Source organism: Canis aureus, chromosome 21 (genome assembly GCF_053574225.1).
Source record: "Canis aureus isolate CA01 chromosome 21, VMU_Caureus_v.1.0, whole genome shotgun sequence".
Taxonomy (NCBI): domain Eukaryota; kingdom Metazoa; phylum Chordata; class Mammalia; order Carnivora; family Canidae; genus Canis; species Canis aureus.
In genome coordinates, this window is record NC_135631.1 from 12477254 (window position 1) to 12501201 (window position 23948).

A 23948-nucleotide genomic window follows, 5' to 3' on the forward strand; every position below is an offset into this window, starting at 1 on the left:
TGCCACCACCGTCTCTCCTGGGTGACGCCGGGGGCGTCCTGCCAGCCGAAGGGCCCAGAGCAGGCCATGGGCCCACTCGGACATGCCGCTGTGGGGGGAGCCTAAGAGACTTCCCCACTGTTCCCCGACCTTCCAGCAGCCTGGCCCCGGGGCTCCACAGGCCCTGCCACCACCCCCGAGGCTGGACAGAGCGATCTGGAATTAGGTGGCAAAGCCTGCAACTTGCTGCCTGGAGTGGAAGCTTCCCGAGTTTGGGACTGGTTTTGTTCACCGCGGGAGCCCCAGCCACTCCTGGTGGATGCTCAATATTTGTCGAATGAATAAACGATAGCATGGAGACAGTCTCGTCTCAGGCTGAGGCAAAGCTGTGGGGCCCTGCCTTTGATTCCTGCCCAGCCGGGTTCGGGCCACATGGGCCAGCTCACGTCAGGAGCCGGGGCCTTCACACACCCCCAGGCCCCATCCACACACACCTATGGAATCCGAGCCTGAGGGCCGAGCAGGGCTCTGCTTCGGAAACCCCGTGGCTCCGAAGACCGCAGACCTCCCGGGTCCGGCCCAGTCCTGTCACCGCCAAGGTGCCCGAGGCCCAGAGGGGCCTCCCTGGCTCCTGTCCTCAGGAACCCCGACGCTCACGAGCGCTGGCATCTCTTTCACTGCAGACTGTGCCTCTGAGATGCCACCGTCTCCCTCCCTCTCTCCACGACCAGTCCCGAGGCCTGCCAGGGTTCCACCTCCACCCTGTCACACTCCCCCTGCCATGGCCTTCAGCAGGCTCCATCCTCTGTTAGGGCCCCTGCCCGCCCGCCGCTGCTCAGCTTCTGGCAAGGTCCGCCACAGCCCCGGCACCAGGCCGCTGGGAGGAGGTTGAAAGGGCCCCTTCTCCCTGCCCTCTGGAGGCAGGTCTGTTTCTCGCCAGGCCTGCGATGCCCCCGTCATGCCCCCGTCGGATTTGGCCCATGGCCTCCCGCCTCACCCCTCCTGCCCCTGCCGCGGCCCCCACTGCTGTGACATCACGTGCCCGCTGTGCTGCACACAACCTCCCCTCCCCGCCCAACGCGGATGCAGGGTGGACGCGGGGTCACCCGTTGGAAAGCCTCTTGACCGGAGGCCTCCCGGCCGGCGCGCCCTCCGCAGGTGTCAGCTAGGCAGCCAGCACCCCCGCTGGCCCACCTCTGCCCGGACTCCCGCAGGTACACGCTTCAAGCTATTGCCCACACCCCGGCGCTTATGTGTCCCCCGATCTGGGCGAGAGCCCGACAGCAAGGAGGCCTGCTTCCTCCTCGCCGCATGCGCAGCACCAGGCCCAGCGCCCGCTACAGGGCAGGTGCCCAGCGAGTCACTGCGCTCAATGGAAGGTCAGGCCTCAAGCTGTGAGCACCGGAAGGCTTGTCCCTTCACCTTCCGGCCCAGGAGCTGGGTGAGCCTTCCCCAGAGGTACCTGAGGGGAGCAGAGGGAGGTGGCACTCCCTCCCAGGGCTCCCCGCAGGGTGTCAGAGGACGTGAGGCAGGGCAGAGGCTGGTACAGATGGAGCCCTCAGAACTGAAGGGCCGCTCACCGGGCTAGAGACTCTAGCAGGAGAGTAGGGTCTGTCCAGAGGGCAAAGGGGACGGGGCGGAGGCTGAGGAAGGTGATAGTCCGGGCGGAAGGGCTGGGCTGCAGCTGCTCCGTCTGGGCCCTTGCACCCTCCCCAGCAGCATGTGTGGCTCCAGATGTGGCCACTGGGGAAGCTGGCCGAGACCCCAGCTCATAAGCCCTGAACCTGCACCCGCTTCTCCCCAGAGCCTCTTGGGCTCCCGGACCCTCCAAGCCCACCCCCAGCATTGGCCCCAGGGCTGGCTGGTGCCTGATCTCCTCTGCTCAGGGAGAAGACCTCTTGCTGTCAAGTGAGGGCTCAGGGCTTGCCGTGTCCCCGAGCCACACCGGGCCCACCTTTCACCAGGCTCCACCCAGAGAGGCTGGCCTGCAGCCACCACCTAGGGCGGCGGGATCCACAGGGTCCTGGAGAAAGGGGCAGAGGCTCTGGCCAGAGGACAACAGGCAGCTGTCGCCCACTGCCCATTCGGCCTTGTCTTTTGTCACCAGGGACCGGTGAGAGGAGCTGAGTTTACGTCTGTAGCTTCCCACGTTTGATGAGGCTAAATCCCAGGTTTCTGTGGCCAGAGGAGCCCAGGTCCCAGTCTTGATAGAGGCTTCTCGGCCCAGGGACAAGTGCGAGCAGTAGCGGCTCCATCACCCGAGGGTGAAAAGTCGAGGTTGTCAGGGGGGTGCTCTGCTGGCCAGGCGGGGTGCTGGGAGCCCTGGGCGGCGGGCATGGAAAGGCCACATGCTCGGGCGCTGCCAGTCAGTTTTATTAGGGCAAAGGGGCCCCGGGGAACTGAACGGCCCAGGCACCCCCTGCCCACAGCAGCAGAACGTGCCGCCCTGCCCCTCCCTGCACCCACTCCCGGGATGTGTCAGCCCCAACTGTAGAAATAAATCTTCTGCCAGGTGGGCAAGTAATCCATGAGCGGCCCTGCAATGAAAGAGTTCGGGGCTGAGGGCCAGACTCCAATCTGACTCTGCTCTACCGAAGGCCCTTCTGAGCCACAGCTGCCCAGTACAGCTGCTCATATCTGCCCAGCCAGAAGCCCAAGTGACTGCCCCGCCTGGCCGCCCCTAGGGAGGCGCCATGGTTAGCAACCTCGGTCTCCCTTTGCAAAGACCTCCTCTGCTGAGGTAAGAGCTCCAAACGCCTGGTGGGCTCCAGCTCTGCCAGAGAATCCCCAGAGAAGCCAGGAGTGTACAGCTCCAGGATCCCGGCGCAGGGCAAAGGCTGACAGCCCAGGGTGTCCCAAGACAGGACACCCTCTTCCAGCCACCCCTGAGGCTCTATGGCTCAGGCCTGGGGCCTGCCCAGAAGCTGTCACCCACCCAACCTGACATCTGGGCTCCCTCTCCTGATGGTGTTAAGAATCAAGTTTCAAGGAGATAAAACAGAAGACCCGGGGCCACTCAAAAGATTCATGATATTCGGTAACCGTCACACCCTATCCCATACTCACTTGCGACCACGCCAATGCCCGGGACGTGGTCTGTCAGCAGCTGGAGCAGGAAGAGGATCCTTGCCCTGCAGAGAGAAGATAAACAGGGAGCAGGCTGAGTAGGGTGGCCTGGGTGCCTGCAGACGTTGGTATAAGAGGAGGAGAGCTCTGGGCCACAGGCCCGGGCCGCCCACAGCTCAGCTTTGGGCAGGTGGCTTACTCACGGCACCCCAGACCCTCCTCCCACTGCTCTCCCCCTCGTCTTGCCCTTCCAGCTCCTGAGTCAACATGCTCCACGTGCGGGACAATCCCAGCACAGGGTCGATGAGGGCCCCGAGGGAAGGACAGTCAGAAGAGCCGAGCCACCCTGAAAGCTCACAAGTCAATGTTGAGTGACCAGGTCGCAGGGGAGCAGTCTGAGGGGGGCACCCTCAGCGGAAGGGGCAGGCCCAAGGCCCTATTTGTTTCAGAGACAGGGCTTTCCCCCGGGAGAACGTGGGTAAGACAATGGCGTTCGGGATCGTAACGAGAGAAGCAATGGTTAGATTGAGCATTTGTTAAGTGTTTCTGCATTAAGTGCTACTGTAGGATGAGGTCAGTTAAGACCTCCAACAACCCAATGAGGTGGGCACTCTCATGTCCTCATTTTACAGATGAGGGACAGTATGGTTCAACCACTTGCCCAAGGTCACACGACAGGCGGGCAGCCCAGCTCCAGAGACATACTCGGTCTCCAACAGTAAGGAAAGGGGGCTTCCTGTCCTCTGGGGGGGGACCAGGAATTTCTCTTGACAGGTTTCTAGAACTTTCTCAGTCTGGGTCACTGCTGTAAGGGTGCTAGGCTGCTCAGGTCGGCAGGTGCGCATGCCCCACTAGAGGCCTGCTGCCTGCAGAGCCATCTCTGCATGTACTGTTGCCTCAAAATGCCTCAGTTCCAAGATCCTGGGGCTACACTTCCTCTGCAAAGTGCAGGCTGTCTGTGGGGAGAGGTCATATGGTCCCTGTATGTCTCTGGAATATTCCTTTAGCGCTAGGAATAGGATTTGGCTTCAGTACCTTGTGAGCTTGCACTTATCTGAAAAATAAGAATTGCTGGGCCAGGCTTATTTTCACCAATGTGGTGTAAACCTATTTCCTACTGCCTCAAAAACAAAGCAAATCAAACCAAAGCAAAACAGAGGTCGTGTGGTCTTAATATTAAATTGTAATTCTAGGAACGCCTGGGTGGCTCAGTGGTTGAGGATCTGCCTTTGGCTCAGGTCGTGATCCTGCAGTCTCGGGATTGAGTCCCACATCGGGCTCCCCGCAGGGAGCCTGCTTCTCCCACTGCCTATGTCTCTGCCTCTCTCTCTGTGGCTCTCATGAATAAATCAATAAAATGTTTTTTAAAAAATCTTCAAAAATAAAGTATAAATAAATAAATGTATGTATGTATGTAATTCCAGTTACTATTCTTCTAGCAGAGGACTAGTTAAGACAGAGATGGAGGGGGTTCCAGGAGCCCCCGGTCTATCTCATGGCCCCTGGCATTGTCCAGAGGGACCCCTCCTCAGATCTGTCTGCCCTCAGGCAGTCACCTGGCAGGCCTTGGGGAACTTGCCCCCAAGTCCCCCTTACTTGCTACCAGTAGGCCCTCTGTGTCTGGCTGAAGCTGGAAGCTCTGGACCCTCGAAGGTGACAGAGCAGGTGCTGGGCATGGTAGGGACAGGCCAAGGGAGAGCACAGACGTGGCACCTGGCTCTGCCACTGGCTGGCTGGGTGGCTCTGTTTAAACTTCCCTGAACCTCGAGGGCCTCCTCTGTGAAGTGGGGATCCGGACTACCTCACAGGAAGAAAGTCCGCACCCGCCAACATCCTGGTAGCCCTGCCCTCTGTGAGCTGATGCTGCTTAACTCCTGCATGTATGTGCCCACGGCCTGCCAGCTCTGGGGCAGGGCTGGGCCAGGCCAGGGAAATGGTTACACCCAGGACAGCACACAGTGGGTGCTCAGTGCCCAAGGATGGAGGAAGTTGGGAGGAAGGGAAGGCATGCACAGGGGCTGGAGCCGAGAGTGGGCCTCGCCACTTGTAGGGGCCTGTCCTCACTCGGAGAAGCGGTCGTAGAATGGGGAGCGCAGCAGGTAGTAGAGTAGCAGGATGGTCCGGCGCCGTAGCTCCAGCCGCTCCCTCCGGGTCAAGCCCTTCCTGTCGCTCAGAAGGCTCAGGCTGGAGGCCGGAAGGGGCACCAGTCAGGGCTAGCAATGGGGGCCCGGTCTGCTCAGGTGCCCCCCTTGCACAGGCCTGCAGCACGAAGCCCGGCAGAAGGAGTGCACTCCCCGGGCAGACCCAGGCTCACCTGGTCACATCCACGACGCCGGACAGGAGCCAGGGTGTCCACGACCGCTGACCCCACAGGCCCAGACTGAGCACTGACGGCCAAGGTGTCAAGGATGTCTCCAGCACGTGGCCCACCCGCCCGCCCCACTCCTGGCCCGCCCTGTAGTGCCAGGCAGCCGCAGGCAGAGGATACGGTGCAGCAGGGGCCGGGCAATATACAAGGACTCGGCGATGGTCTCCTGCAGCCCCAGTGGGGTGGGGGGAACATTCAGCTCCTCACGCTGTTGCTGCTGTCGTCCCTCCCGCTGCTGGGGGGCTCCCCAGTGCCTCGTGTGCAGGGAGGGAGCTAGAACACAAAGGCAGCTGATGAGCAGTCAGGCCGCGGCTGACCTCAGCACTGAGGTGCCCAGGCCACTACATCCTACACTTACTATTCTGGAGGGTTCGTACCACTCGATTTGACCGCTTCCCCACGTATGACTGCTCCTGGCTGCCACTGCTCTGGTCGCCATCTAAGAGCAAGGACAGAGATTCTGTCAAAGGGACATGTTTCCAGCAGAACCTGCAGAGAACCTGCATGCAGAGAATGCTCACAGGCTAAGGGGAGAATGGAAGGACATGGAAAAGCCTGCACTAAGGCGGCAGCTGAGGTGCTCTGGTCAGCACTCCCCCTGGCCTGGGCAAAGCCCAGCATCACCCAAGGCAGGGGAGCTGCCCCAAACCCAGGCTTCCCAGGGACTGGAGTGAGGCCAGGAAGGCCCAGCCCAACCATAACTGTGTGGACCACAGCACCAGAAGGGCCAGGTCTTCTCAGTCCCCTGCTTGCAATATGACCAGGTAGAGAAACAAAGAACGGTCCCCACTGAAGGCCAGAAGCGCCAGGCCCGGTGACCAATTGGTGAGGAGTCCAAAGCCCTGAAGGGACAGATATGTCAAGTACCCTGCCTCATGCAACTCTTGAAATACAGAACGAGTCCCAAAGACATGGTTGGCAAGACCTCTGTGTCCTATTCATGCTTTGCCCCCTATTCCTGCCACCCACAAAAAGGAATGAGGACTCTGGTGCCAGTAGTTCTGAGTCCAAGTTCTGATTTTGCCCCTCGCCTAATTTTTCTTTTTTTTTCTCTGTATGTTACAGGGTGATGAGAGCAAACTGAGCTGATAGGGACAGATGTGCTCCATAAACAGACAATACACCACTCCTGCTGGCCTGCTCTGAACCCACAAATTAGTTCCATGTCCCAGGCCACCCCAGAGTATAGAAGCAGCTTACCTGGGGACTGTGCCTGGGTCTCCCTGTCCAGTGGAACGATGGGGGGTGAGGTCTGGAGGCCAGCCTTGAACCAGATCAGCAGGAACATCCGCAGGACAGCCCTGGGTGGGGAGTGCAGGGGAGGCAGCTAGCCCCAGGGGGTCAGGGGTGCTCTTGTGAACCCCATATGAACTGCTGGTCCCGAGACACCCCCACCCAGGACCTGCCCTCCTCGGTCCCGACATACTTGGCCAGCTGGATGAGGGCGATGACGAGCCAGCGGCCCACTTCACCCCACACCTTGGCGGCCCCCATCTCCATGAACACCTCCACGCACTCCAGCACACTCAGCCATGTCAGCAGCTTCTGCTGGGATAGAGGCTGCAAGGACCCCAGGCCCAGAGGTCAGGGTTCGGGGGTGGGGGGCTGCCCCAGGCCCTCCCCCCTAGGAAGCCTGACAGGAGGAGTGGATTTTCCCCTACAACTATAAGTGCAGGCCTGAGTTCTCCAGGTGGGACCTGCTACTCCATGTCTCTGAAACTCAGTCTCTTCATCTGAGGGGCACTGACAACTCGCTCCTTCACCTAACGAGATGGCTTGAAACTCAGACGGACGGAGGCACGTCTCACGCTCTGAGACCACAGCTCATGCTACATACGTGGGCTGCTGGTTACTCCTTCACTCTTAGTCCCTGTGCTTCCCGCCCGCAGCTCCCGATGGAATTCTCACCACAGGTAACTTTTTCCGAAGCTCTTTCCGCAGGATGCCATCGTTGAGCAGCACGAGCAGGTTAGAGGCAGAGTACACTGAGGGGGACGGTGTGGCCTTGAAGGGCTGGTTCTGCAGCCTCGACACCCTCCCCCTCTCCCCAGGGCCGCAGGGATCGCCTGTCACTTGCTTTACTCCGCCCGCCGCAGACTGTGTGGAAACCAACCTGCCTCCCCACCCACCCCCTCCGAGCTCCACACTCCCCAGGAGGATCTCGTGTGGGTGGCTGGAACAAGAAAGGATGGTTTGATCTCGGTGACAAAGCAGCTGCCGCCCTGCTGTTGGGCACCGGTCACCTGGCGGCTCCATCTCTCCCTTCACTACCTCCAGGGCTCCCTGGGCAAACACTCCTGAGGCAGTTACAGTGTGGGGCTCCTTGAATGTGAGAAATCCGAGTTGGAATCCCGGCTCCGGGATCATCAGTAGCTGTCCCCTAACCTCACCGAACTTCTGTCCCCTCAACCGGACACTGAAGACAGTAACAGAACCTACCTCATAGGACTATAGGGAGGATTAACTGGGCAAAGGCAGGAGAGGTACTTGGCCAGCTGCCCGACCAGTCAAGGCCCCCAGATTGGTCTCCCGACCATGGGGACACGGAGGGCCCAAGACAGTGGCCGCTGGGCCTTGTCCGATTCAGTCACAGCACAGGACGATCGAACGGAAAACCTAGGACTGCGACCCCGGCGGTCGCCCCCCGCCCAGCCCAGGGCCCCGCTCACCCAGCTCCGACAGCTCGTGCGAATCGGCGAAGCGACCTGGGGGAAGGCACACGAGGGGGCGGTGAGCATTTGCCTCAGCCTGCGGCTTCGGGCCCCGACGGCCCCTCCCTATGCCCTACGGGAACCTGCAAGGTAGTTCTCAAGCACAGCGGTCACTACCCCGACTCTGAAGGGAAGGGGCCGGCGGGGTCAGGGGTCAGAGCCCCGAAGGGGTGGGGCAAAGGTCGGGCTAGCACCTGCCAGCAGGTAACTGAGGCCCCGCACTGCCGTCTCCAGCTGGGCCGTGGCGGCCGGGTGACGAGTCACGTACTCCTGGTAGCGGAGGCTCAGAAGCCGCAGTTTCTCCATCCTGCCCTCGGGACCGACAGACACACGGACCGACTGTACGACGGGCTGCAGCACCCTGCTTCCTGCGCCCTCCTTCCTGCTTCCGGTCCTAGGCCCGCCTCACCGTTGCTCAACTTCCGAGGGCCAGAAGGGTGGTGACGTGAAGGGCCATTGAGCCACCCTTCGCCCCACATCTTAGATCACCTCCCACCGGGGTAGCGCTTAGCAACTGCGGGCCTGATCCCGCCCTCCTTGCTCCTTCAGGTCATTGGCTGACACGCTCTCCGCCCCCCACCCTCCCGGCGCTGCTGGAACCGGGCTTTTCCGCCTTCCGGGTGGGCTGCTCTTGCGCCTGCGCAGTTAGCAGTTCCAGGCCGCTCCCGCGGTAGTCTGAGCAGTTCATGCCAGAGCAGGGACCAGGACCCTGGAGTCTCTCCAATGGAACGCCGAGAGGCTCGAACGGGAGGGCCGGATTTTAAAGGGCCGGGAGGCAGCTCGCTAAAGGAACCTCGATCAGACTTGGGGAGGCGCGAGGAGGGTCTTGGCAGGAGCCCGTTTGGCCAGTTGCCTCGTCTCCCGTCCCCCACCAGAGGGAGTGCTGGGGAAACTGAGGCAAGGAAGAGTCCAGGCTTCCACGCAGTCTCGATCCCCTGGTCAGCACTGTTAGTGCAGGGCTTCGGCCACAGCTCCCGCATGTACTGTGCGGACGTGCACTCCCATCTTCCCGGAATAAACTCCGTTTCGGGCTTCCGCTCTTAGCCGAGGGGTGACCTGGTCGAGTGTTTCCCTTCTCTGGGTCTCGAGTTTTCCCATCTGTAAAATGGTTTGAGGGGAGGCTTGGTCCTCGAAGTCGGCCTCAATCTCAAAGCGCTTTTCGGCCCACGGGTGCACCTCCCGGTCCTCAGCTGCTCCCCAAGGGACGGGGGGGAGACTCCTGGGAATCTTCCCAAACCGGGCGGCCTCCCTAGAAGGGGCTGTGGCGGGAGAGGAGCGGCGGGAGGTAGGGAGCTGACGCTCCGGTGAGGCCGCCCCTGATTGGCTGTGCGCAAAGGGGCGGGGCCTGGGTGGGGTCGCGGGGCTGAGCCCGCGGGGACGTGGCCCTCGGGGCCTTGGTACCCTGAAAGTAGTAGTACATTATTTTGCCCAATTCCCTCTACGGGCCATCATCTGCAGGTGAAGGGGAAAGAGCTGCTTACGAACGAATCTTGGTCTAGCCTGACCACAGAATCTAGGCGGTTTTAAGCAACGCACCTTGCTAGAAAGCCACAGCCCCTCCTTGCACTCCCCCTCCCTCCCCCTCCTCTCCAGCTTAGTTTTCTTCTATATTGGGAGGGGAATCCTAGCTGCCCTCCTCACTCATGCCAAGCACTATGACCCAGGGGGTTGTGTCCCGGGGCCTCAGGAGAGGCTAAAGGTCTTGGAGAACACAGGAGGTGGTGGCGGGCAACATCGTTTCTCACCACCTCGTGGGTGCCAGGCCCACTCCTACACCACTCCTGGCAACGTTGCCAGCTAGGTATGCACTCTTTCTCACAGATGGGGAATAAGAGGCCCAAGTAGTTGAAAGGACTTGTCCCAGGTCACATAGCATGGCACTGGCCAAGTGGACCACAATGTGTGTCTCCCACAGCAGTGCCCTCTCTCCTACTGCCCACAGCCCAGCAAGGGCAGTGACACATTGAGGCTACTTGGTCCTGAGTCGAGTTAGCAGCTGGGGTTAAAGACCAGGACTCAGCACATTCCATGTGAGGCTTTCTCCTTTCCTCCTTATACCCCCACCATCTTTTTTTTTTTTTTTAAAGATTTTATTTATTTATTCATGAGAGACACAAGGCGAGAGAGAGGCGGAGACACAGGCAGAGGGAGAAGTAGGCTCCATGCAGGGAGCCCGACGTGGGACTCGATTCCGGGTCTCCAGGATCAGGCCCTGGGCTGAAGGCGGCGCTAAACAGCCGAGCCACCCGGGTGCCCTGTACCCCATCTTAATGAACATGTTCCTGAACCTCACCAGGGGGCACTCCTCCAGTCCTTCATTCTGCAGCCTCTGCAGCAATGGAGAGAGTGAGGACTGGGAGTATGAGGTTTCTTTGACATTCCCAGGGCTGATGGTCCCATGGTTCTGGGGAGAAAATGTGTGTAGGACAGAGCAGCAGCACCCCCCCCACACACACACACAGAATGAGGAGCACTAGCATCTGTTTCTCCTCTTCCCTTCAGGACTGGGAGGGGAGCACGGGCCCAGCCAGTTTGGCAGCAGCACAGCTGCCTGAATTTCCTCCCCAGATCTCAGGCCTGATTAGGTCCCAGAAACAAAGAGTGGCCGTGTGTGCAGGAGGCACCCAGGGCAGCCCCTCCCTGCCGGGTCCCTGCCTGGAATTGATCACCTGGCTGGGCTAGAACGGCCTCTGGGCAAGTTGGGCCAGAACTTCCCTCCTTCAGTCCGCCCTGAGCCACAGAAGAAGAGAACTAGACCAGCCGGGATGAGGGAACTGAGACCCAGAGACCCAGAGAGGGGGCCTGACTGGGCTCAAGTCACACAGCAAAGTCCTGGACAAAGCTGGGTCAAACCAGGTCTCCGTCCTAGAAGACCAGCACCCTTTCATGTGCCCACACCTGTCTCCCACTCCCCCTGCTCCAGAATAACCTCTGGAGGACCTACAGCAAGCATCTCAGCAGGGAACTGCCCCTGAGTGGTAAGGTTAAGCCAGGGGTGGGGCCGGCATTGTGAGTAGCTACAGCAAGTTCTGTGGCCCCCGGCTCCTGTCTCTACCCTCTTCCTCACCTTCCTTACACCACCCCCGTCCCCGGTCTCTGTTGAGAGTCTTGGGGAGGTAATCATTCCCACCCCCCACTCCAGCTCCAGGCTAGAGGTGAGGGTCAAGGGGGCTGGAAGCTCAAAGCTCCAGAGGCCAGGAGGGCCCCTGCATCCCCTCATCTCCTCTTAATTCCCAGATGTTCAGGGAGCCACCATTGGTCTCCATGGCAACCACTACCCCTGGCCTCCAAAACTGGACCTTCCTGGAAACCCCCATCTCCCTGAGAAAGGCATCCCGGGATCTTGGAGGAGGAGGCTTGAGGGGTCTCATGCTGGACTGCTTCCCACAGCTGCTTTGGGGGTTAGGGTCTCTCAGACCCTCGCTTTTTACAAAAAAATTTTTAAAAGATTTTCTTTATTTGAGAGAGAGATTGAGAGCACAAGCAGGGGGAGCAGCAGAGGGAGAGGGAGAAGCAGAGTCCCTGCTGGGCAGGGAGCTGGACGAAGGGCTCCGTCCCCCCATCCCGGGACCCTGAGATCCCGATCTGAGCTGCAAGTAGACACCGACCGAGCCACCCAGGCGCCCCTGGCCCTCACTTTTTATAGGTGAAGTTGGGCTAAAGGGACCCGGGTCACCGAGAGACCTCTTGCGACTTGGCCACTTGCAGCACATACTTCCCGCTTGGTGCTGCTGGACCCTGGGGGGGCTCTGGGGCCTAGGGCAGCGCAAGATGGACAAGGCTCCAGTCCCATGAGCAGCCTTCCCGAGAGGGAGACCTGCTACACACAAGTGCACAAGGTGGACTTCAGAGGACTGCTAGGAATAAAATAAACCAAGAGATATGGAAGGAGGAGCTGGCCTTGTGAGATTCTGGAAGAATCCAGGCAGAAGGAACATCCAGGGCAAGTCCAGGCCCAGGAAGGCTTTCCAGAAGAGCAACTGGACACTTTGCCTTCAGGGAAGGGGCCTGGGGGAAGGGGTGGGTGTTCTAACAGGTCCCTTCTTGGGAGGGGACTGAGACTTGAGGCTCCTCAAAGCTCAGCTCCGGGCCTGGCTCAGTGTGTGCTCGGTCAACCGTGACTGTCGTTGTTCCGGGCCAGAGCGCCCACCTCTCCCTCCAGCGCCGAGGCCAGGCTGCGGCCTGCTGTGGGGTGCGAGGTGGGGCACGGTTAGAAATACAGCCCCGGCACCAGGCACGATGCGCAGGTCCAGGCAAGGGTGGGGGGTTCTGGTTCCCGCGTCGGTGAGGCCCCAGGCCAGCTCGGGGGCAGGAGACGACCTTCGCAAGGCGGCTTTGTCCCGGCCGCGCCGCCAGGCCCGCCGGCCAGAAACGCGCGGGGCGGAGCGGCCGGGAGCTCCAGGTGCCCCGCCTCCAGGGCCCGGAGCAGGTGTCCCTGACCCCCGAGGCCGCGCATTCCACTCCTTCCTCCTTAGCCCGGGCCGTCCCTTTGATCCCGGGCCGGGGTCACGGGCCCCTCCCCCGGTGGGAGGTTGAGGGGAGGAGATGGGGCCTCAGAGCTGGGAAGAGGGGGATGGGCTCGGGGCAGGTGGCGGGGACTGGGCCTTCCCGGGTGGCTGCCCCCGCTCCCTCCAGCCATCCGGGGGGGTTCTCGGGGTACCTCCCGGGATTGCGGGGAGTTCAGAGGTGGACCTTCGGATGCCGGAGCAGGGGCTGGACCCCCGGGGGGGTCCCCGCCCCTTTGGGCTCAGCCGAGCGGAGGTGAAACCTGAACCCAGGTTGGGGGCGGGGCTGGCTCCTGCTCGGACGGGGCTGGCCTGCGCCTCCACCCGGGCCCTGCACCCCGGCCGGCTTCTGGAAGCGGGTCGTCGGCGTCCCCGAGCCCCTGGAGCAGGTGCGGCGGCGACTCAGGGCGAGAGGGAGGACGGGGCGGCCGTCGGGCCCGCCGCCCCAGGCTGAGCCTCCAACCTCCGCCCGCGATCCACAGGGACAGCGATGGAGCCCCCGGCCCGGGGTCGCGCCCCGCCCTGAGCCCCCGCCCGCGACCATGCTGCCCCGAGGGCGCGCCCGGGCGCTGGGGGCCGCCGCGCTGCTGCTGCTGCTGCTGCTGCTCCTGCTGCTCCTGGTCGGATTCTTCCAGTTTGGCCGAGACGGGAAGTGCGAGCGCGGCGGCCCAGGCGGCGCGCGGAGGGACCCGGGCTCCGTCCCCTGCGCGCCGACGCCGTGTGTCTCCCCGGGCGGGCGGCCGCGGGGCGCCGCTGCCGTCGACGGGGACCCGCCTGCGCACCGCGGGGGGCACAGCCGCTCCGACTGCGTCCCGCCGCGGCCGCCGCTGCCCAAGTGCGAGGTGGGTGCGCGCGGCCCCTGGCGGCGGGAATCTCGGGGGCGCCCCCCCGCCGGGCCCCCGGGCCCCCGTGGGAATCGCTGCACCTGGCGACGCTCCGCCAGGTGGCTCCGGACTGACCGCTGGTGGGGGACGCCTCCCCCGCTCCCGGCCTCAGTTTCTCCATCTGTGAAATAGGGCTGGACCCCTGCTCCGCACGCCCCCGCCTCTTCCTTAGCTCTGTTGCGGGTTGGGGCTTCGCTGCCCGCGGCCCGGCCTGCCCAGGCCTAGGTCTTAGCGGCTGGCGGGGGAGGGGCCGCTGCCCACCTGCACGTCCCCTCCGCAGCTCTTGCACGTGGCCGTCGTGTGTGCGGGACATAACTCCAGCCGAGACCTCGTCACCCTGGTGAAATCTGTGCTCTTCTACAGGTATAACCAGGTGTCAGGGCGAGGGCGGGGAGTCAGGAGTGGGGAAGGGAACAAAGCCTCGGGGAACATATGGGAGCTCCAGTTACCCCATCTGCCCCACAGGGACAGTGTCCCTTCCTCCCTTGAAGGTCCCGGTACAGAAAAGCTCTTTGTCAAAGTTGGTGCTTTGACTTCTGAGTCCCTCCAGAGGGTCTTGTCCCCTGTTTCTCCTTCTTGGGCCTAGCGGCTTTCCTCACCTGTCCTTCCCAAAGGAAAAATCCACTGCACTTCCATCTGGTGACTGATGCCACTGCCAGGAACATTCTGGAGATGCTCTTCCACACGTGGATGGTGCCCGCAGTCCGGGTCAGCTTCTATGACGCGGAGGAGCTCAAGGCAGGAGCCCTGGCCCTTTTGCACCTCTTTCTGGTGGTGCCCAGCTCTTTCCTTCCTCGCATGGCATGGGGTGGGGGCGTGGCAGAGAGGCTAGAGCTGCCTGGGACCCCCAGTCTCATCACACCTACAGAAGCACCAATCCCTCAGCCTCCCTGGGCCTATGCCTTCTTCCCCGTGTCACCCTGAGCAGGTTCTGGCACTCATGGGCCCTTCTCTGCCAGGTTCATGCCCTGTCCTCCCCACCCTACAGCCCCAGATCTCCTGGATTCCCAACAAGCACTACTCTGGCCTGTACGGGCTAATGAAGCTAGTGCTGCCTGGTGTCCTGCCCCCTGACCTGGCCCGTGTCATTGTCCTGGACACCGACGTTACCTTCGCCTCTGATATTGCAGAGCTCTGGGCACTCTTTGCTCACTTTTCTGGTGAGAGACGACCTGGGACCCAGCCCCAGCCAGTCCCCCTCCCTGGCCTGTCCAGGCCCCGCTGTGGCCTAGCGCTGATCCGAGGTCCAGTGGGGGCCTCAGGCAGCTCCCTCGTGCCCTCCCTCCCCAGACGAGCAGGTGATCGGTCTTGTGGAGAACCAGAGCGACTGGTACCTGGGCAACCTCTGGAGGAACCACAGGCCCTGGCCTGCCTTGGGCCGGGGATTTAACACAGGTGGGCCAGTGGTTGGGGGAGGCAGGAGGGGTGGCCACTGGTCCTCAGGCCCCAGGGACTGGGCAGGGCACAGAATGCTAGGAGCCCCCACCCCACCCCCAGAAGAATAGTGCTGTCGAAAGAACACCAGGAGAAGAGCCAGAAACAGTTCCAGCCTTGGCTATTTGTGCTGAATGACTTTGGCCAAGCCACTTGGTCCACCTGGGCCTCTGTTTTCTCATCCATTAAATGGGGATGACGTTGCCAGTCCCGGGGTCACTGAGTGTGAGAAGATGCCTGTGGAGGTGCTCTGTAAGCTGTGCAGTGTCCTCCTTCACCCCCAAGAGGAGTGATCATTGGCCAAACTGGTCCACGCTCCTGTCTGAACAGTCAGAAAATGCCACTAAGTCAAAGAGTAAACATTCAAAAGACAGCTTCATGACCCCTGACCCCAGGAGCAGGGTTAGCCCAGGTGAGTATGACGCCCCTTCCCCTGGGCAGGTGTGATCCTCCTGTGGCTGGACCGGCTCCGGCAGGCTGGCTGGGAGCAGATGTGGAAGCTGACAGCCGGGCAGGAGCTCCTCACCCTGCCCTCCACCTCGCTGGCGGACCAGGTCAGGGGCAGCCTTTGCCCCGGGTTGGGGGGGGGGGCGGGCAGGGAGCAGGCTCTGGGCCGAGGCACGACAGCTGTCTCTGCCCAGGATATCTTCAATGCCGTTATCAAGGAGCACCCGGGGTTGGTGCAGCCCCTGCCCTGCGTCTGGAACGTTCAGCTGTCAGACCACACGCTGGCCGAGCGCTGCTACTCGGAGGCAGCTGATCTCAAGGTGAGTGGGGTGGGGGCTGCTGAGTGGGGGGCTCTTGTTCCCTGCTCCCATCCCCTGAACAACACCCTCCTGGGTCCCAGGTGATCCACTGGAACTCACCAAAGAAGCTGCGCGTGAAGAACAAGCACGTGGCCTACTTCCGCAACCTCTACCTGACTTTCCTGGAGTATGATGGGAACCTGCTGCGGAGGGAGCTCTTCGGGTGCCCCAGCCCGCCGCCGTCTGGGGCCAAGCAGGTGGGAGGGAGCCGCCTACCCTTGGCTCCGGGGACGCTCCCCCCACTGCTTTGGTGGGCCCGGGCCTTGTCTGGGGACTCATGTCCCTGGGACACCCCCCCTCCCCCCCAGTTGCAGCAGGCCCTGGCACACCTGGACGAGGAAGATGCCTGCTTCGAGTTCCGGCAGCAGCAGCTCATGGTACACCGCGTGCACGTCACCTTCCTGCCCCACGTGCCGCCGCCCGGCCGGCCTCACGACGTCACCCTGGTGGCCCAGCTCTCTATGGACCGGTGAGAGGGCCGAGGACGGCGGCAGGGAGTGAGGCAGGGCTGGGACCGGGAATCTCCAAGAGGATGGTTTCAGTGGGCGGAAGGAAGAGCTCTCGCTGCCTCATGCTTGAGGACTTCCAGAATGTGGAGACACTGGCTGCGGTTAAGGGCTTGGGTTTGGGGAATCTCGCAGGTGCCTGGAACTGCCCGTCCGTAGCCCTGAGACCACGGGCAAGTCTTGAGGTCTCTGGCCTTTGGTGTTCTTATTTGTTCCATGAGAAAGGGCCCACCCGGGGGGGTACGTGGGAGGATTCAGTAAGACCCTATAAAAAGCCTGTGGCAGGTGCGCAGGAAGTCACCGGAAGGGTGTCTATGGCAGGACCCCGGGGAGGTATTCCAGCTGGCCTTGGGCTGACCACCCCCCTCGCCCCAGGCTGCAGATGCTAGAAGCCCTGTGCAGGCACTGGCCGGGCCCCATGAGCCTGGCCTTGTACCTCACAGACGCAGAGGCCCAGCAGTTCCTGCGGTTCGTCGAGGCCTCGGCAGTGCTCTCCGCCCGGCAGGACGTGGCCTACCACGTGGTGTACCGTGAGGGCCCCCTCTACCCCGTCAACCAGCTGCGAAACGTGGCCTTGGCCCAGGCCCTCACGCCTTACGTCTTCCTCAGCGACATCGACTTCCTGCCTGCCTTCTCCCTCTACGACTACCTCAGGTGGGCCTGAGGAGGGCGGGGAGGGACGGCCTCTGGGTGCCTGAGGCCGGGGGTGGGCACCCCAGGACCCTCGCAAGCGTGTGGCTGCGCCTTCCAGGGCCTCGGTTTCCTCTGTAAGATGGGTTTGTATTGGGGCGGGGGGCGCCCATGTCGGTTCTCTGGGCTGCCGCAGGGAGGCAGCCCTGCTCCCCGCAGACGCCCCACTGTGTCTGTGAGGGCCCCTGGCCTGGGGAGTCGACTCCCCTCTTCTCCCCTGTTGATGGGTGCTCCCCGCTCAGGGCCTCCATCGAGCAGCTGCAGCTGGGCAGCGAGCAGAAAGCGGCTCTGGTGGTGCCAGCGTTCGAGACCCTCCACTACCGCTTCAGCTTCCCCAGTTCCAAGGCCGAACTGCTGGCCCTGCTGGACTCCGGCGCTCTCCATACCTTCAGGTAGGGGAGGCCGCTGCTCCGCTCCCCACGCGGCCCCCGCCCGCTCACCGAGCTCCCCGCCTTAGCTGGGCACCCTGCCCCATCCTGTACCACAGGTTCCACGAGTGGCCCCGGGGTCACGCGGCCACAGACTATGTCCGCTGGCGGGAGGCTCGGACCCCATACCGTGTGCAGTGGGCAGCTGACTACGAGCCCTACGTGGTGGTGCCTCGTGATTGTCCCCGCTATGACCCCCGATTCGTGGGCTTCGGTTGGAACAAAGTGGCCCACATCGTGGAGCTGGATGCACAGGTGAGGACATGCCTTGCTACCTCCAGTTTCCATTTGAATACCTCCAGGGCCAGAGAGCTCACTACACCTCAGCATGGCACACTGCTCCGTTAGGCAGGACTGTTAGAAATTTCACCTCTGTGTAGAACTACAATCTGCCCTTGACCCTTACTTTGGCTATTAGGGGCTACCAAATAAACCTGCCCCCACCCCCCCCGAGCTGCAATCCTCCCCCCAGCCCAGGCAATGAATGTCCCTCTGCCTCTACCCCTGCAGGAATACGAGCTCCTGGTGCTGCCAGAGGCCTTCACCATCCACCTGCCACATGCCCCAAGCCTTGACATCTCTCGCTTCCGCTCTAGCCCCACCTACCGTGACTGCCTCCAGGCCCTCAAGGATGAGTTCCACCAGGACTTGTCCCGTCGCTATGGGGCTGCTGCTCTCAAATACCTCACTGCCCTGCAGCAGCCCCGAGGCGCCTGAACTCCGGAGGCTGGGCCTGTATGGCTCACCCCTGCCCTCCACCTTGGCTCTCACACACTGAGGACACTGGAGCAACCCTGCCACCCTAACCCCCCTCCCTGCTATCTAAATTATTTAAGGTCTCAGTGGAAAGGGCTTCAGTTGGAGCACCTGTGTGGTGGGGCCTGGGGGCCTCCCCTTGCTGCTATCTATGGCTGGGGTCTAGGCTCCCTCTGCTACCGTTTTGGAGCTGGTTCCCCCCATCTTCCTCTGTACATCTCTTTTTCATAATCAAAGTTCTTCAAGCTCCTTTTCGTGTTCCGTCTGGTTTGGGGCATGAGGGTGTGGGTCAGCGGGGAAAGTGCTCAGTCTCCCAGGAGCTGCAGGAGGGCCCCGGACCCTCCCCTGGAGGCCCGAACCAGAGTGTACCTTGCCCACCCTCCCCTGCCCCAAACCCGACACCATGAGGCTGAGAGACTTTATTTGGCTTTATTTAGTAAAATGTTAAAATAAATAAATACAAATTGATCAGCTGCTCTGGATCCCCCCCCACCCCCTCAAAACAAAAATGAAACAAACAAAAACAAAAACTTTGAAGCACAAAACTCCAAATACAAGTTCTATCAAGACTGAAATCACAGAGGGCGTGGACAAGAGACAGGATTGGGGGCTGGCTGGCTCTTTTCTGCTTGGAGCGTGCTGACCTCTGGCTGCCCGTCCTGTCCTGCCTGACTGCGGCTCACCCTGGGCTGAGGACCCGACGACACAGAGGTGCAGAGGCCACAAGCCACTGTGGGGGATGGTGGAGTCCTCAGGGAGGAAGGGCCTTGTGGGAGGAGGGACAAAGTAGAATTGGGAGCCCTGCCCTTCCTCTCCCAGGGCCATTTTTCAAGAGTTCCACCCTGGCTCTCTCTCTGGAGGGGGCGACCCCCGGATTCCTCCCCTTCACGATTGCCGATTTGCCGATTGCCGATTGCCGCAGGGCCAGGGGACTCTTCCCAAGGGCCGCGCCCTCCCTTAGAGAGGAGCAGACACTGAGGACGGCTGTAAGTCAGGGTGAGAGTGGGTCTCCTGTTTCCTGCGGAGGGTGCCCAGCTGAGGGGTGGGGGTGAGGCCCACAGTCATCTACACAGAGCAAAGTTGCCCCTATCCAGCAGAAGCCATGGAATCTGGAGAACCCAGGGCCTGGAGAATACCTGAGCCACCATCCATCCTACTACCCAGAGGAGCCTTTTACCTCTGGGGTAAAAGTCTCCTAAATTAAGCCCTTTGGATAAGAAAGACCACACCCTAAAAGGGAGTGAAGGGAGAAAACCGCTTAGAGCGCATGATGTGTGACTTGGGAGTGAGAGCCCAGAGAGGCTCTGCTGGCCCCAAGAGGAAGTATCAGAGATGGCTGGAGGGGCAACTGTACATGCAGACTTCATGAGCTGGAAACAGTCCCCCTCACTCATGTGGAGAGACGTGAGGGCAGCACTTGTGCCCGTTCGCACTGCCTGTTGAGCCTGAGCCAGGAAGAAGGGACGGGCGGGCCCCGCAGGGAACCCGGGCACTCACATGATGCCAGCGGTGCAGCCCCACGCAGGAAAGGCCCCACCAGAGGCTGCCCAGAGCCCGGTTGCCCCAAGGGCCTGATAAGGAAGGGAGGAAGCAGAACTCTGGATGAGCTCAGCAGAGGGGAGACAAGACCCAGCAGGCTCCAGGGAAGAAAAAGGACCTGCAGGCGGCACTGGCACTGGCAAGAACGCGAGGCGGGAAGATGACAGCAACGTGACCTCACCGGCTTCAGGGTGCAGTGCCTGCGCCGCTGGCCTCCTGTTCAAGGGCCCACTGGCAGCCACTCCCTGGACTCTGAAGTGACTGCAAAGCCAGCTGGTCTGAGAGGTGTCTGTGAGCAGCTAGGCCTGAGCATGGCGAAAGAGTAGCAGCGGGGGGAGGAGGAAGAGGTGAAGATGGCCCAGGTGAAGCAGTCATGGAAGTGTGTCTCGGGGGGTCACAAGCACCCACAGGTCTAGGGCACAGAGAGAGGGTCTTTTCTTGGCAGGACGGTAAAGGAAAAGGAGACGGGGTGACCAGGGCCTTTTCTTGGCAGTAAGTAGTTTTGGAATTTGAATCCAGAATGTGGGTTTGGGGCCAGAGTTACATTTTGTACCCCACACCAGCTGACTCACGAAATGGTTCGTATCTGCACTTTAGGAAGATCATATCCCAACCCCAGGCAAGGCCAGAGAGTGCGTACTCACAGCAGCAGGCAAAATACTGGTGGATTCCTAGCTCTACCCGCCCCCCAAGCCTCCCCAGACACCCCGGGAATTCTCAGGCAGCTTTCTGAGCCTCTAGTGATGATCGTTTCCCTAACTTCTTTCAAGAAAAGATTTGTACTATGTGGCAACTCGCAGCCTCTGGGCCCAGACAAGTCAAATGGGAGAGCTCAAGACCGGGCATACAGCCTGATGCTGGGCTCTGAACCTTTGCCAACGATTCCTCCAACTAGTCTAGGCATCTCCACAGCTCCCTGACTAGACGTAGCACCTTGGTTTCTGCAGGAGAAAAGGGAGCTCCTCTGTCCCCCTGCCAGGCAACCTCACACTGCCAGGGCCTGACTCTGAGGCCTGTTTAGCCACTCTTAATCCCCTAACATTCCTGGGAAGATGAAATGGCCAGTAGAGATGAGGCATATCTGACCTAAGAAGTTTTCCTTTCTCTTGCATTTGCTCTCAGGGTTTAATTGGGAAAGGGGGGAAACTAACGGGACCTTTTCTGCCACTCCTAGACTCTGGCCATTAGAGAGAATGGGGTGGGCTTGGGAGAGATGTCCCAGGAGCGCTGGGACCCCCAGGGCCTGCCTCCCTTCTGGGGGCCAGGCAAGCAATGGGCCATGGTCTCCAATGGGAGAACATGCCTGACAAAATTGACCTCCCATGAGGCAAGATGATAGAAATGGTCCGAGTCTTTCAGAACCCTGGTTTTCTCATGAAGGAGACAGGCCAGGCCAAGGCAAGCACAGCGATTCTAGCCAAAGGTCGCCCAGGAAGCCTGAGGATGGGCAAAGGGCAATAGACAGCCACGTCTGGTACCTGGAGCCAGCAGGCAGAGAAAGCAGCTGGAGAGTCAGACCTCTTCAAAGGCAAGACAGACACAAAGGCCACCCTGGGGCTCTTTGTCTCAGAGACACCATGTACCCTCAAGACATCTCACTCCTGCATTCTTTCTCAGTGCCAAGGGCTGATGCAGCCAGCCTGCCCCCTGCACCCCCCTTCCCCCCCCCCCCCCCGCCAAGGCCAGGGTGCATGGGCACCAATGAGTGTTACAGGCCATGTCCTTCAGAGTTGTCCCGCAGGCACTCACAATGCTGGTGGCTGAAAGACGGAGAGCAGCACCAAAGGAAGGGATCTTATTTAGGCACCAGCCTTTTGCTCTAGCAAAATCCGAGGAGACAATGGGTAGGGTAGGGTCCTGATACCATCCACACTCCACTCAGGCTTCAAGAACAGAAGCCCAGATCCCTGCGCCAAGAAGAGAGGACAGTCCTTTCCGAGGAGGGGAGAGTGGTGGGAGGGCTTGGCTGCTGCCCGTCAGGGCTGCAGTCGTCCAGAGGACAGAAATCATGGAGACTAGCCCACCAGTCTTGAGACACAAACACAGCAAAATGTCATCATGATCAGCAGGTTCTGTGCTAAAAAATTATAACTACACAGCATTTTCTCCAGTTCTGACACCTTTTTAATAGAAATCACTGTTTTTAGGAAACAAATAGCACTTTTGTAATTTTTTTTACAATGTTTCTTACCTTGATCTTAATTTAAGTAACACTAGGAAGACCTCAATATCTTTTATTTTCCTTTTTAATTTAAAAAAAAGTTGTTGTTGTTGTTTTCCCCAGATACAAAGATTTTTGCCCTTGCATAAAAAACAGTGCCCCAAACGATGACACAAGGACTCACACAGACTCACTGGACCTCACTGACACTATGATTCCTAGTCTACCATGCACGGCCTCGACTACCCTTAATTGACTGTCAGCCTGAAAAACAGCTTTTCTATTCCTTATTTTAGTTTTTGTTACCAAAAAAGTAAAAGAAACAAAATAAAACTTTTTCTTAAAGAAAAAAACAAAACAAAACAACAAAAATTAAAAAAAAGAGAGAAAAGAAACATCTCCATTCAATTCACACACACCTGGGTCGCGTGCTGCTTTGCTCAGAATCTTCTCTTCTTATAAATATAGAAAAGGGATGGAGCTTGTTTTCAAGTAAAAATCACTGATCCACCTTTTTTTCCTTCCTGGACACACACACACCCTTCTTCCCTGCTCTGGCAACGGCCAGGGGGGGTGGCCTCTGCCTGTTGCCTGAGAGGGAAGGTAACCGGATCATCCGCGGGGATGCGCGCCAATTTGCCAAAGCAGGGAAGGAACTGGGGGAGTGGTGGGGGCGCCCGCGGCGGGAAGTGGAATGCGCAGAAGGACCTCAGGGCTGTCCTCCTCCGTGCACTGTGCCCCACACCAGACAATAGGAAATACTGCTTATTTGATAGACTTTTCCCACCCCGGCTCCCTCCCCTTCCCTCCCATCCCTCCTCTGGGCACTGGGGTTGGTTAAATCTCGATTTCCTTTTTTTTGGTTTTATAGTAGTGAAAGTTTAGAAACAGGAAAGCCCACACACTCTTTGGACTTGTCTTCTCTACCTAAACAAACGGCTCGGCAAATAAGGATCTGAAACCTGCTCTCCTCCCTCCGCCCGTCCCTGCTCCCCACCCAACAAAACAAAAACAAACCCATGGTGGCTGTGGAGGCTGCTGCAGGCACACACTGGTGTATAATAGAGAGAGTAAATATATTATTTCACTTGGCATGGTGCTGGCAAAGAACCTCCAGCTGGCACTATTTCATGTAACATGGTCCAATCTTTGCATGTACACACAGAATAAGAAGGATCAATTGGCAAACTCTGGTGCCACCTGGCACAAGCATCTTCTCTCTCTCTGGAACCAAAGAACCAAAAGAATTCTGTACTTTCCAGAAGAAATCCGGCTTTGCTTTTCTAGAGTCTTCAGTGTTTTTGCTCTCCTTGCCGCCGGGATCCCGTGGCTTCTCCTCTCGGGGCTCTGTTATTTAGTCTCGTCCCCCTGGGTACAGTTCGCTGTGCAGCTCTGGGAGGAGGGGGAGTGGGCCGGCGTAGAGGTGGCGGCGTTGGCAGGGGGGGTGCAGTCCGGGCCGTTGGAGATGGCCCCCACAGTGGCCTCAGAGTCTACAGGTTTGGAGAGGTCGATGCCGTGGATGAGGCGGATCAGCTGTTTTACCTTCTCCAGGGAGCTGTGCATCTCCTTCTGCCGGGCCAAGATGGTATTCTTCATTTCCATGCATTTCTGCAGCAAATGAGAAGAGCAGTGGCACTGAGCCTCCGTGGCTTTTCTGACAGGCCTGGCAGCTCTCTCCAGGTAAAAGAACCCTGTTGGCTGGTGTGTGCCCCTAAACTTTGTTCAGCTCTGCACTGGAGGTGGCACCACTGCCCAACAGGAGGAGGCAGCCCAACAGGCAGGAGGGAGAGTGCAAGTGAGTGGTTTAAATGCCAACCCTGCTGGATACCAGGACTTAAAACCAAACGTGAATTACCATTCTAATGCTGCAAAATAAAGGTATCTTAAAAACATTCCCAGAGCTGCGCTGAAGCTGGTTTGGGCAGGTTTTGGCATGCTTTTGCCTTGCAAATGGGTGCTAATGTGCTCAGGACCGGACTGAGCTTTGGAGGGCAGAAAAGGAGCCAGTGGTATGTGGATCCAATTTGAGGGCTACCGAGGGCTACCGATCAGTTGGTCGGCAAGAATTTAGAGGCAGGCTGGGGGTAGCAGCACTGTGATATGTGGGAGAATCAA

General features: G+C 59.9%; 3 protein-coding genes across 23 annotated transcripts in view; 1 reads left to right on the forward strand and 2 right to left on the reverse strand.

Annotated features, from left to right (window-relative positions):
• Positions 1 to 134: 134 nt before the first annotated feature.
• PEX16 (peroxisomal biogenesis factor 16) lies at positions 135 to 9417 on the reverse strand. 2 transcript variants are annotated; one of them, XM_077863009.1, is made up of 11 exons: positions 8319 to 9417; positions 8083 to 8118; positions 7322 to 7398; positions 6840 to 6973; positions 6614 to 6714; positions 5772 to 5852; positions 5544 to 5686; positions 5360 to 5446; positions 5110 to 5229; positions 3046 to 3110; positions 135 to 2516 (listed from the first exon to the last, which is right to left on the reverse strand). In XM_077863009.1, the coding sequence occupies exons 1-11, from the start codon at positions 8428 to 8430 to the stop codon at positions 2261 to 2263; spliced, it is 1212 nt and encodes a 403-aa protein (XP_077719135.1). In that variant the 5' UTR covers positions 8431 to 9417; the 3' UTR covers positions 135 to 2260. The 2 variants fall into 2 exon arrangements, with proteins under 2 accessions (XP_077719135.1, XP_077719136.1); XM_077863010.1 differs by having other exon boundaries at positions 2332 to 2516; positions 5360 to 5432; positions 5534 to 5686; positions 8319 to 9413.
• A 3068-nt stretch (positions 9418 to 12485) lies between these two features.
• Positions 12486 to 18382, forward strand: LARGE2 (LARGE xylosyl- and glucuronyltransferase 2). 3 transcript variants are annotated; one of them, XM_077863013.1, is made up of 14 exons: positions 12486 to 13018; positions 13112 to 13471; positions 13794 to 13876; positions 14128 to 14251; positions 14502 to 14673; positions 14804 to 14908; positions 15389 to 15501; positions 15589 to 15714; positions 15795 to 15950; positions 16062 to 16222; positions 16635 to 16913; positions 17192 to 17341; positions 17437 to 17632; positions 17888 to 18382. In XM_077863013.1, the coding sequence occupies exons 2-14, from the start codon at positions 13172 to 13174 to the stop codon at positions 18092 to 18094; spliced, it is 2172 nt and encodes a 723-aa protein (XP_077719139.1). In that variant the 5' UTR covers positions 12486 to 13018; positions 13112 to 13171; the 3' UTR covers positions 18095 to 18382. The 3 variants fall into 3 exon arrangements, with proteins under 3 accessions (XP_077719139.1, XP_077719140.1, XP_077719141.1); XM_077863014.1 differs by lacking the exons at positions 12486 to 13018; positions 13112 to 13471 and having other exon boundaries at positions 13630 to 13876; positions 16068 to 16222; XM_077863015.1 differs by lacking the exons at positions 12486 to 13018; positions 13112 to 13471 and having other exon boundaries at positions 13638 to 13876; positions 14128 to 14221.
• Positions 18383 to 18548: 166 nt separating this feature from the next.
• The window catches only part of PHF21A (PHD finger protein 21A), a 196928-nt gene continuing 191528 nt past the window's right edge, over positions 18549 to 23948 (reverse strand). For all 18 annotated transcript variants that reach the window (XM_077863021.1, XM_077863020.1, XM_077863034.1 and 15 more), the window contains one exon: positions 18549 to 23441. In XM_077863021.1, coding sequence (XP_077719147.1) covers positions 23184 to 23441 — 258 coding nt within the window. In that variant the 3' untranslated portion in view covers positions 18549 to 23183. The remainder of the gene's footprint in view (positions 23442 to 23948) is intronic.